Below are 13,438 nucleotides of genomic sequence, written 5' to 3' on the forward strand. Positions count from 1 at the left end.
TATGTTCTTTGGTTGGTGGCTCAGTCTCTGAGAGCTCCCAGGGGTCCAGGCTAGTTGACTCTTATCTGTCTTCCTATGGGGTTCCCATCCCTAAAGGGCCTTCAGTCCCCCCATCCCTTCAGGGCCTTCAGTTCTTCCCCTAACTCTCCCACAAGAGTCCCTGACCTCCATCCATAGTTTGACTGTGGTTATCTGCATCTGTTTTAGTCTGCTGTTAGGTAGAGCCTCTCAGAGGACAGCCATGCTAGACTCCTGTCTGCAAGCATAACAGAGTATCATTAATGTCAGAGATTGGTGCTTGCGCATGGGATGGATTTTAAGTTGGGCCAGTTATTGGTTGGTCTTTCCTTCAGACTCGGCTTCTTCTTTGTCCCTGACTTTCTTTTAGGCAGGACAAATTTTGGGTCAAAAATTTTGTAGGTAGGTTGGTGTCCTTATCCCTCCACTGGAGGTCCTGCCTGGCCACAGGAGGTGACCTCTTCAGGTTCTATGTCCCCACTTCTAGGCATCTCAGCTAAGGTCACCCGCATTGATTCCTGAGAGCCTCCCCCAGTAATAATAAGATTTTAAGAACTGACTGGCTATGGAGGCTTTCTGCCCACCACTCCCCTCAGGAAGGTGCATGCTTTAGTTAGAGCCACCAGAGGGCGCTGCTGTCCAACTGTTCAGACAGTTTGAAACCTGCTGGTGGCAAACTGTGCTAATTAGGTAGAATACGTTTACAGTGAAGAAACCCTAACAGCTGAAGACCTCTTAATGAAAATTCACCAGTTATATTGATGAAATGGAGTCTAAAATTAAAAAATATTATTTGTCAAAATAAGTGAAGAATTGTATCACTAGCTTCTAGATTGGAGAATAAGAATAAAAAAAATTAATTTGTTTTCATTTATAGCTACAGATTCAGTGCATTAGAGAATACTGAGGAATATATGCCTGTTAATAAAACGAGAGGAAACAAAAGTCAGATGCAGGTTGTTTGGGTCTATGACAAACCTCTGAAGTGCTGAAGTTCCAGTTAGAGCTATTGTCAATGGATCGATAATGTCGTACACATGGCATTAATTGTTAAGCCTTGTATTCTATATGAAGTGCCTAAATAGTATTTTATACACCTCAAAAATATGCATGTGTAAATACACACGTAATGTATAATAATTGTATTTTTTTTTAACTGGGCTTTTGTGTGTTTTGGGTTTTTTGTGTTTTGGGAAGAGAAAATAAGAACCTTTTCCACAGGTTCCAAAGCAGTTTTCCCCCTATCCTTTTTATGGGCCACACTTTCTCCTCAATCCCATCCAGCAGCTGGAAGGGAATCACAGTCCCAGGAGGGCACTGTTAGAACAACGGAAGGGACTGTTAAGGCAGCTGCCAGAACCCCTGTGGGTCTCTGGATCTGCCAGGGTCCATGGAGCATGCTCAAAAGATGCCAGCAAGCCTGAACATCCCATCGGGCACAGTGGCCTGTTTCTATCCAGACTTTTCAGAAGTTAGTGATTTCTTTGGGCAGTTAGGTTTCTGGCTAGGAACTTCCATTGTACACGCAAATGTAAAGGGGCAGCAACTGTCTTTAATTCCAACTAAAGACAAGAGCCAGAGAGTTCCAGAACAACTGTTCCTATCGTAAGTAAACTATTTGAAGGTAGATGCGCGTGGTTTGCTTTGTTTATGATATATTTTTTCTTTTATTAGCACGTATTCCTTATGCCATTTTCATACATGTACATCTCATACCTTCACCATTTTTAAACACATGCACATGTATGCACTTGTGCGTGCATTCACGCGCACGCATACACACACACACGCACACGCATACGCACACATACGTGACCCATCAACATTTCTCGAAATATATTTTACTTGTGTTTTTTAGAGTGTTAAGAAATATCAGGAAGAAATCAAAGGAGCCCCATTGTTTTCTGCTCACTGTCTCTACAGCTAAGCCTGTAACATTCAAAAGCATAGCCAAGTAAATAAACATTAGAATTCTGTAAGGTTAGAGATTTTGAACTGTTGAGAAGCATTCAAAGCTGGGACCAAAATCTCCCTGGGGTTATCCCTTCCCTGGGGTTCCTTCAGGGAGGACTGGAATGGCTGTTTGTATGTTGTGCACATGCTTGCACATGAGATGCATCAAGCTGCGTATGTGTTGGGATTCGCTTCACAGGGTGACTCGGCTCCATACGGAGTTTTCAGTGTAGCTGTGTTCAACTTAATTTCTTGTGAGCGTTGCCTTGTTCTTTCCCCTGAGTGGACACTCTGCTTGTTTCCAGTTTCTGAATGGTATTTGTCAGATACTTCTGTGAACATCCTTGCACGTATCTGGATGAACAGGTGAAATCATCTCCGGCGGGTAGATACCAGGCAGGAGCGATGCTGTATTCATAGGTCTGAGCCTTGCCGGCCTCTTCCTTGTCTGCTGATACCAACTGTGCAGATCTTCTTCTGTGACCGTTTTACCCCTGGGCTGTGGACCCAGCTCTGGGCAGAGTGCTTCATCAGTGTGCATGAGAACCAGGGGAGAGCCAGGGGAGAACCCGGGCTCCATGCTGAGCACTGAAAAACAAACAAACACCCATTCTGCTAGGCAGAGAGAAACTCGTATTGCCTAAATATGTAGTGGGGTGGATGTAGTGTGGAGTAAACATGTGTGCACATGGGCACATGTATGTGTTGTGGGGACAAGAGGCCGACAGCAGATGTCTCTCTCAGTCACTCTTCACTGTATTTTTTGAGACAGGGTCTGTCACTGAACCTTGAGTTTACTGCTTCAGGTGGCCTGGCTGGCTGGCCCACTCCACAGATCCCCTGCCCTGTCCCCACCCACTCCTCAGTGTTGGAGTTACACACTTGCTCTATCATGTCTGGCTTCTATGTGGGTACCAGAGATCCAAATCCAGGTCTTCCCACTTCCAAACTGTACCAATCAAGGCTTCCCCTTAGCCCCAAGGTGTGTGTGTGTGTTTTTTTTTTTTTTTATTCTGAGTTTGAACCTTTTTCCATATGTTTTTTTCTCCATTCTATTTATTTTTCTGTGATATGGAACTCTGCCCAGTGCCCTCCTGTTGGAACCTGATCCACTGAGTACTTTACAAGTTAAAAGCATTTTTCTGGTGTCGTCTTTGCCGCCGCGTGCTGCGGTTGTTAGTGTTCTTTCTTTCACTTTGTGATTTATTTTTACAAAAAAGACTTTCGCTTCACTTAATAAACATATAATTCTTTGCCTTTTAATATTGTAGGCCTTCTATCCCACTCAGGGAAAGCAGCACTTTCCATCCCAAAGGTATAGACAAGACCAAAGTGGCTTTCAGTTTATAAACTCAGGAATATATTTGGAGATAAAAAAAAAATTAGGCAGCTATCGGGTGAGTTAGCCAGTGATATGAATATCATTAATGATTTTTTTTCTGACTAATATGAAATGCTAGCCTTCTCGTGAGTTCCTGTGTATATTTGAGTCTGCTTCTGAATATCTGAAATGTACTTACTTTTCCATTCCTGAGTGGTTTTACTCGTTGTGGCTTCATTATCATTTGTAAGGTTGGCTAGTAATAGCCACACATGCTCTAGTTTCTTTTTTTCTTCTTTTTTCATTTGTTTTTCAAAATCTTTTCCCCATTTGTTTTCCCAGACAAATCTTAGTATCGTCTTAAGCTGGATTTGATTAAGTGAATTCGTGAGATCAAGAATACTTTTCCTTTCTTTCCTTGGTGTTTTAAGAAATAAATGTTCATGGATGGTTCTGTGAGTAGGAGTCACTTAGCTAACGGAATATAAACACGCTTGACAGGGCGACTGTCCCCAGATGCAGGCGTGAGGGAAGATGGCTGAAAGTGATTCTTTTTTTCCTTTTTTAAAATTTTGCTTTGAATGGAGAGGAGAAGAGTTAGGTTGATGGGGAGTGTGGTCAGAGGCCTTCTAGAGAAGCAAAAATCACTTCGCTCCCTGGAATAGTAAAACCTGAATATTTAATCCTGATTTTTCCAAAGTAACTAGTCACATTCAAATGAACCTTTTTTTCCCCTGCTGGAGGAAAAAAATGACAGAAAGCATATTCAAATGCAAGTCCTAAAAGCCATGCAAAGCGTTTTTTAAGTTTGTATGTAAATGGGAATGGAAGTGCAAAGCAAATTATGGGCCATCACAGGCTTAGCCGGTTGTGCTTGGGCCATTTGTGCTTGGGCTTTGGATGGCACCTTCGCACGTGGCGTTCCATCATGCTCTCTGGCGAGATGCACTTAGCGCTAACTCCCCCGGGTCTGCTCCAGTGTGTGCATCTCGTCATGACTGTAGTGCCTAAAACAAGGATGAGTTCTGAAATCTTCAGGGAGAACTCAAAACATGACCCTTGTTAGATTGGGTGACCAGATAGAGTAAGAGATGCTCCGTGAACTGTTTCAAGTTCGAATTTCACATAGCGGTGAATTGTTGTTGTTGGTTTTATGTTTTTTGGCTTTGGGTTTTTATTTGGGGTGTGTGTGTGTGTGTGTGTGTGTGTGTGTGTAAGTTCAAATGCATATGGAAGCCACAGGTGACCTTGGTTCATTCTTTGGTCATTCTTTAGGTGCTGTCCAGGGTGTATATGCATGTGCCCACCTGTCTGTCTGTCTGTCTGTCTGTCTGAGCCTGAAACTCAAGTTGGCTAGGCTGCCAACCCTGCAGGCCCCAGGAATCCCAACTCTCTGCTTTCCCAGGGCTGAAATTACAAGTGTGTGCCATCAGCATGGACTTGCTCACCTGGGTTCTAACAATCTCCTTTGCTCCTTTGGAATGGTGGTTGGTGGTGGTGGCAGCGGCTCGGTTTGAGATAGATACTCAAACTCACACTGTAGTGCAGGTTGGCCTCAAAATCACTATGTAGCCAAGGCTAGACTTGGACTCCCAATTCTCTTGTTTCCACTTCTGATGTGCTGAGCTTACAAGCATGCACCAGCACACTCCAGCTAAACAATACAGTTTCACATTTGGATTTCAGATAATTGTTTTTTCGATATGTATATGTTCCAAATCCTGTCTGCTCCAGATTTAGCACAAGTGTGTCCCAAATATCACATGAGATACACTTACACACTTAAAATATGTATTCATCTGGAAGTCAAATTTATTAGGTACTCTGTATTTTTATTTGTTCAATCTAGCGGTCAGGTTTTCGGATCATTTAGATTTCTCCAGTTTCAGTGAATTGATTCTTTGACCTAAGACTTCAAGAAAAAAAATCCTCTTCTTGCTTAGGTGTTCCAATGGACAAATCAGAAAGCTTGAAGTGGGGGTCATTTAATTTGGGGGAATCCAGAGTCCTTACATCAGGCATAAGGCGTACATAGGTACCGCATGCACACTGTGGCTGCGTGGGGCTGAGGGGCTCATACTCTGTGTTCTAACAAGGCCCCACTTGATGCCACCTTCCATCCCTGGACATGACACTGAGAGCTTCGTGGTGGGCCAGGACATCCCTCCCTGTGAGGAAGAGACTTCTGCGAGGGTATGGCTAACTCAAGAGATTTTGAAGCATATGAGGTGAGACACATTGACTCATCCAAATTTCTGTTTTTCTCACCACAGGTGCCGGGCAGCCTACAACACTGTGATATGGCTGGGAGCTTCCGGTCCACTGAGCATCTTCTACTAAGAGCGTCCCTTGGCAACTGCTTTATTAAACCCCAAGTCCAGGGGCTTCTTGGCATTCACCTAATTTCTGGAAGACTCTCCTACAAGGCGGTATCTGCTCTTTTGTATTGTAGCACAGTGTTTGTGCTTCTGGTTGAGGGGAGGGGCTGATTTTTTTTTTTCTGCATTTGCACAGCGTATACAAAAGAATAATGCATTGTGATGACCCTGAACAGTTAACAAATGATTTTAGCATGGGCAGAGAGGCTTATGGTTGAAAAGGTGTTACTCTTTTGTTTGGAAATTAGCGAAAGGGTGCAATAAACCTGCTGTGTTTTAGTATTTCTAGAGATTAAACACGTTATGTTTACAGAATTGAACTGCAGGAAGTGCAAGACATGCCAACTTAAGAGCATAAAGTGAATGCATTTCTATACACCCCAGCAAGTTCTGACTCTGAACTATAACTTGTTTTGTTTTGGTTTTTTTTTTTTTAATGCAAAGACACTAGTCTGATAATATATACTGTACTCCTGAAAACATTTGTGTTACTTACCTTTGGGGGCAAAAGTCCTACCAATAAATTATCACACTGTTAGTAGTAGATTTTGTGTACCCTGGAAGTCATGTCATTAATATAGGCTGGTCCCATCAAATGAAGAGAATCCTTGCAGTGCCGCTAGACTTCTGTCCTGCAACATGGCGCATGGGTAGAAAGAAACAGGAAGGAAGTAGATCGGCCATTGTCTTCAAACTCATCATGAAATCTGTGGGGAAGTACTGTACAAGAACAGTATGTCGGTAGTAGCCTTGAGGCTTGGGCTCATTGTTTTCTCCAAGCATTGGATTAGGGGTTGTCAGGGAGGGGCTTGGTGTGAGGATGTGGTTTTGAGGCATCAAAGACAGTCCAGTTTTAGGAACGAGCACATCTCGTGTTTGCCTGAAAGTTCTCCTTGAGGGCCTGAAGCCCAGGTATCCAAAGAAAAGCATTAAGTCCATCCTAACAGAACCCAGATGGTATACCGAGACAAGCCTGCAACCTGATCTGTAAGTGGCAGCAACGTGGCAGCCCCTGCCGGCTCCCTCGGACCTGCGTGCGCCTTCATTCTCCCGCATCACCTTCGTTATTCTCAAGAATTCTGGACCTGACTCGCCGAGTTGAGAAAAGGGTGCCTGCAGAAGCCTGGTTCATTCTGTGCCCTTTGTGACAAATTTCAGCTGGACATGAGAGGAATGCAGTGGCTAAGCCATCATGACTTAGCTTCCAGGCCATTCTCCTTCAGACTGGGGAACGAAGAACTATTTATTCTGCTTTAAAGGGATGGCAACGAGGTGGAGATGATGTCGGGCGAACGTACACTATGGGTACACTCCTAGTAGGCTAATGCAGTGTAGAGACAGCAGGTAGGTGTTTTTCTGTTATGTAAGCAATAACTTTTTCTGTGTCTTATGGAGTATGGCTAGCAATTATTTATTTCCATGCTAGACGGTTCTTTGCATGTGGGTTCCTTATAGGTGCAGACATCTTGGCCAATGGAGGTCCACTGGCCACTTTGTCATTTGGACGAGCTGTTACTGGATTATAATTCACACATCATTACACTAAAAATTGTGCCTTAGGAAAAAAAAAAAAAAAACCACGCAAAGCTGTTGCACATAGTGATGAAAGGCAGATTCAGAACCCCGGAGGGAGAGGAAGTCACTCCCTAGTTCCCGAGGCTTCTCTCAGAGGTGTCTGCTGCTTTACAAGGAGAAAAAAAAATGAATAAAAGATTTTAAAAGACAAATTTAAAAAAGGAAAAATTTAAAAAGAAAAAAAGAAAAGTTTTGAAAATGTACAGATCAAGTCCAATATTTTGATGAAGCACCTGCATGTTTTATTAACTATTTTAATAACGTGGATGTTTACACTTTGCATGACACTAACAGAATACTTTATGAGAAGTGATGCACAAAAACATGTACAATACGGTCATTCATAAGCGACTTTTGTAGAATACTTTTTACATGTGCAAGGCCATCCATTCTGTCAGGAGCACATGAGTATTGCACATTCCTCTGGTTTCACAAAGCCATTTATACATATTTCTTAGTGACACTCATTGTACGTGTTCTGAAGCAAGACTGGAGTCAAGAGAAATAAAGCCCCCGTTCCCCAAGTGTGGAACGTGCTTTCCCGTAATGAACACTAGTCACCAGCCTGGAATAATCTCCAACATCTTCTAAATTCTAATTGCCAACCGTTTCTATTTCTATTTGATTTATATTTCATTTAAAGCCAGTTACATGGCAACTTCGGCAGACTAGCTCGTGTCATTTTCCAGTGCAGCATAAAAGACTATGATCTATCTCTCTTCAAATAATCTTTGAGATCCCAGGGGGGGGAAAAACGCTCTGTTGTGAGGAGCTATAATGTAAATGTGTTTGTTTAAAAAGCCGAAGAGGCAAGTGAGTGATTTATTGGTCCTACGGGACTGTAGCTGACTCCCCCCTCTCAGACTCCACATGCTTCTTTCCCAAGGACAGAAATGGGTGACTCTGTTTCTCACTAGCAAAGTTTCATGACATTTGTCCCTCTTTCTGTGTAGTGTCATTAACATGATACATATTCTAGTTACCAGGACATGGTGTAAGATTCAGTGAGCTGAAGTGATCCACCTTTTGATGTGAGTCCATCCAAAAAGATGTCCCTGTTCTGGGTGGGTGACATTCTGTATCGGTTACACTAACTTTCACTTACAATATTTATTCTAAAATGCCTCTGAGAAATAGTTTAAAAAAAATTAAAAATGAAATGTTGTCTAAGACGCAACAGCTTTTATAGTAAATGTACATTTATAAATAAAAGACCCAAATCGACTTGGTATTGCTTGTTTATTTATGGAGGGGTGGGGTAAGTCTTCTTGGGGAGCAGAAAGTCTCAGGGCTCTTTGCTCAGGGCTACATTGTCAAATGATGACAGCTATGTGCACTCAAGGTCCTCTATTTATGAGAAGTCAGACCTACCATTGCTGTGAAGTTGCCTCACAAGGGAAGGTTTTAACTCCTTGAAATTAGACACAAAGTGACCAAGAGAGATCATTCAGGTGCCTATGGGAGCTTCCAGAAACAACCAAGTAATGATCAGTACTCAGCGCTAGCCGGGATAAGACAGCGATAGCCCGTTGCTGTCAGCATTTGTGACCATTTGCCCCTCTCCTTCCTCTGTGGTCCATACTCACTGTCTACGCAGTTGGCCCCACGAAGGGCCTTTTCCTCAGTCGCGCTGGGGACTGGACCAGAGAAGATGCTGAGAGACACTGATGCCCTGTAGGCACACCCCCTTCCCTATCCCCTTTCTAAAGCTCCTGTGCACTTTACCTTGTACTCAGTCCCATGTTTTTACAGGGTGGCAACAGCAGGCAAATCCCTTGAAACTTGTTTTGGGTACAATATTCTACTTGCTACTAATGTTTGTATGGGGTTCTTTTTTTTTTTTTTTTTTTTTTTTTTACAAAGTTTGGTGGGCAGTTACTTGTTGCTACCATGAGAAACAAGTGTTTCTCCTTTAGTAGAAGAATGTTCAGAGTTACCAGAATAACAATACAATTGTTGGGGCTGGAGAGATGGTTCTACGATTAAGAGAGAGCACTGCTTTTGGAAAGAACCCAAGTTCAGTCCCAGTATCCTTGTCAGGCAGCATCACTCCAGTTCTGGGTGGTCTGACGCCCTCTGGTGGCCTCTCCAAGCACCTACACCCTTATGCATGTACCTACTCAGTTAAAAATAAAAACAAAAAATTTTAAACATATAATTGTCACAATGAAAGCCCTGCCACTAGAATGCATTTCAGAACCAATAAGTGTTACTCTGCAAGATTGAGAAAGAATATCTTTACCGAAATGAAAAGCACTTATCTCTGCCATATTGAGTTAGTTTTCTTTCGATTTACTTGCTTTAGGTTCTAAGGACTAGTTTTGTTTTTTTGTTTTGTTTTGTTTTGTTTTGCCCTAATCTAGACTACAAAGCTTCCCTCCCCCATTCTTTGGTATTATCCAAGATATTGATTAAAAGCTAGAATGGCTCAATGAGTTCAAAATTCAATGAAAATGCCAAGCACTGTGCAGGAGAACTGGAGCAAACAGAACACAGTTCTGTCTGAAGAAGTCAGCAGTTTCCAATGGCACCCGGTTGCTTGCCTGTGAAACGTCCAGTTTGTAAAAGTGAGCAATTCTAAACTCTCTCTAGCATAATGCCATCCAGATTTGAGCCAACAAGATGGTTCAGTGGGCAAAAGCACTTGCTGCTGAGATGGATGTCCCGGGGACATACATTTTGTGTACGTAAAAATGCACCATGGCATGCATGCATGCACATGTGCACACATGCTTATGTGCACAAAATAAGTAAATGTTTAGAAAGAAGCTTTTCAATCCAAAATTATGGAGCTCAAAATTATATATGCCATGCGTGTGTGTGTGTGTGTGTGTGTGTGTGTGTGTGTGTGTGTAATTTTATACATTACATAGGTATGTATATCCATGTATATAATTTTGTTCTCAGGAAATTAGTTTGCAACCCATAACTCTTTGCTTTGTTGGCTGATACTAATTTGCTGTAATAGGAATCATTTATTTTGACAAATGTCACACAAATTATCTATATTTGAGGGTGTTGGAGCTAAGAGTCTCATACAGCACCATCTGACAATGTGGAAAGTTCTAACATGGCTGGAAAGTTGACCGTGTGTTTCAGAGATTACTTTCTGAGCACTGCACTTGTGGTCCAGATCAACTGTGCCTTTCCCCTAAAAAGTTTCATACTTGCTTATGAGTGGCTTCAAGAGACTCAGGAAACAAGATTTTTTTTTTCCTACCCTAAATCTGTTTGTCACTATATTAACAGCTGGGCTGTTTCAAACATTGTTTTATTTATATGATAGCATTCCCAGCATGTTTCAAGAGAGTTCTATGCCTCCCTGTGTTTTATAGGTGAGAACCTGGGCTCTAAGATGAGTAGGTGATGTGTCATGGATATTTTTACAGAAGTGTGCATTTCTCCAGCTCTTCCCCAGTCAAAGATGGTCAGGACAAATCCCTGTTTAACTGTTCCAGATTCTCAGGAGGCAGTCAGATGTGGTTCAGGTTCAATATGTCCTCATAGCATTACTGGTGTATGTATGAAGAATAAAATAAAAGCAAATGAAGAAAAGAGTGCGCACACGTTCAGATGTCTCAGAAAAAAATAGGGACTACAATAGTAAGACACCTAATGAGGTACATACATTTTATGTGGTACAACACACCATCCGCATGATACCCAGAGACACAGAGCAAAGTGCTGCAGTCCCTAGAGACATACACACAGGCTGAAGTAAGTCAAAGGAAGGACACGGCGCTCAGGCCTGTGGCAGGAGGACTGCCAACTTTGTTGCTCTTTTATTTTTTTTCACATTTACTTTATTACGAGTGCCTTCAGAGACCAGCTAACACAGGGCATGGAACCCTGTCCCAAAATAAATTAGACAACATAATGCAGCATGGCACATAGTGTGTGCTTAAAAGGATGATGCATTTTAAATAGGGTACATTCTAGTTTATGGGAAAATGTTGGCCGTTTATATTACGGTTGCTATCTATTGCTATGTATGTATATGTATGTTAAAAAGATGTAATAATAGAATTACTTCCCCAGTATTTACATTTTTTTTTTTACGTTTTAATTGTATGTGTATGGGTATTTGCCTGGATGTATGTCTGGTAACACATGGTGGTGGGGGAGTGGAAACCAAACCCCAGATCCTCTAGAGGACCAGCCGGGACTAATAACCACTCAGCCATCTCTCCAGCTCCTAGTACTTACAGTTTGTCAATGTGTAAAACACACCACACACACACACACACACACACACACACACACACCCCAAAACAACAACAACTACTCAACTTCTGTCCATGTTGTTGGACAGGACCACCAGACTAGGTCCTCTGAGGTAGTGTGCCCCAAAATAAATTCTAGTGTGCAGCAGCGTTGGCAGTGCTAAGACTTCAGAAACATGCTCTGCCAGATAAATATATATCAACTTAAAAGGGAAGAAGACAGAAATAAACAACAGCAAACAAAAAAACCAGTGCTTCCAGCAGTGGTTACTGATGGGTTTGCCTCGGCTTCCTGCTAGCTAGCTGTGTGTACACTTTGGTCTTTCCCCATTCCGGCTCTCCACTGCTCCTGTTGTATGCAAAGGAGGATTGTTTTGAGAATGGAGAAGAACCATTTCTGTATCCATGCAGATGGGAGAGTCTGTTAGAGCTTGTTAAATTAACAAACTACAGTGAGATGTAGTGGGGGCTTGGAAGAGGCAGCACTTATCTGAGCACTGAGTTCTGGCAGAGCCTTGCCATCCTTTGGCCATGTGGCTGCTCTCAGAGACCTGCGAGCTCTCCAGTTTCCATTCCTAAATGTATGCAGAACTCCGTCCCACTGGGCAGTGCGGGGGCGGGGGGGGGGGACTGCATCTTAACATGAACTTGGAGCTGAGACCAGATCCTTATCTCATTTACATTTTACACGGGCAGCATCCGCCAGGCCTTAAGAGTGGGTCATGGAAATGCTTCATTAAAACATTGACATCAAGTATCTAAAGCCTCTTTGTTACACAGAGACATGGTGACCTCTGTGTATTTAGATAACAAGATGGTACCATAAGATGGAAAAATGGATCCAGATAGAGGTGAGTGAAATGTGTTCTCCTCACTCACAGACAAGATGAATCAGTGAACTCTTTAGAATCTGATCTGCTATCCTGGAAAGAGTAGCCTTCCGGCCTTTTTTTTTTTTTTTTTTCTTTCTACTACTTTTTTAAAAAGAGGGTTCAAGCTTTCCTTAATGATTTCATTGTAGAACAGAATCCTAGAGGAATCTAACAACACAGGCTGACAAAAGACAAGTAGATAATTGATTTACAGAAGGCACAGTGATTTATAAGGAAAGAGAGGACCTTTTCCCAGTGTATGTTATGATGCCTTCTGTGGATGGCTCTTCAGGAAGAAGAATTCGCAGCCAACACGTATCCAAACATGGCATACTATTTTTCTTGCAGCTACATAAAGCATATTAAAAGATGGTGGGTGTAAGTTTGCTCAATCAGACTTTTCCAGAGCTCTCATATCAAGAAACTTTATTCCTGATTTTTCTCAACATCTTCTAGAGCTTGGATTCCAAGGGCTGTGCTTTGGAAATGACTAAATATTCAAGATATTTGAAAAGTCACTCTGACTCTCTGATAATGTGCACTCGTGTTTTGAAATTCTTAGGTCATTTTTAAATTCTGGGTTCCCAGTTATAAGATTCTCAACAATAAAACCAGCTTGGAAACCGCCCTCTGAAACCAGGAAAGTTGGAAGGGGAGGCTCCTGTAGAGAGGGGAGGCAGCTATAGGGCAGAAGTGTGGCTGGAATGTATTAGACCTCTTGATTCAAGCCCATGAGCTCCTAAGAAATGGCCAGTGGGATGTGGTGATAACCAACAAGATAAACCCTTCTTGTGTAACTCCATCGTTATTTTGGTAAAAAATAAAAATAAGTAAGAAACTATCTTTTGCTTTAGTGAATCATTTGTTAAAAGCACTTAGTAATTTGAATAAAAACAGGATGGTTCCTAACTTGGTGCCCTTGCTCTTCATCCTCGGATGGAGAATTTAAGGGTTCTTTAGCCTTGGACCACTGTGTGATTCTTAGCCCTTTGTGTCATCAGGGTGTATCATAATGTGGAAGACAAGGCTCTGTTTAGCAGTCCCGAAATCACATTTGTTCTGATGCTTGCCAGAAGGAGGCCCCAGTAAAAGCACCGC

At 42.3% G+C, this 13,438-nt stretch overlaps 1 protein-coding gene across 20 annotated transcripts in view; it reads left to right on the top strand.

Annotated features, from left to right (window-relative positions):
- Limch1 (LIM and calponin homology domains 1) overlaps positions 1-8,469 on the top strand; it is a 296,994-nt gene extending 288,525 nt beyond the window's left edge. For all 20 annotated transcript variants that reach the window (XM_076938610.1, XM_076938595.1, XM_076938598.1 and 17 more), the window contains one exon: positions 5,566-8,469. In XM_076938610.1, coding sequence (XP_076794725.1) covers positions 5,566-5,591 — 26 coding nt within the window. In that variant the 3' untranslated portion in view covers positions 5,592-8,469. The remainder of the gene's footprint in view (positions 1-5,565) is intronic.
- Positions 8,470-13,438: the final 4,969 nt, after the last annotated feature.

The sequence above is a fragment of the Arvicanthis niloticus genome, chromosome 7, assembly GCF_011762505.2.
Source record: "Arvicanthis niloticus isolate mArvNil1 chromosome 7, mArvNil1.pat.X, whole genome shotgun sequence".
NCBI classification, from domain to species: Eukaryota; Metazoa; Chordata; class Mammalia; order Rodentia; family Muridae; genus Arvicanthis; species Arvicanthis niloticus.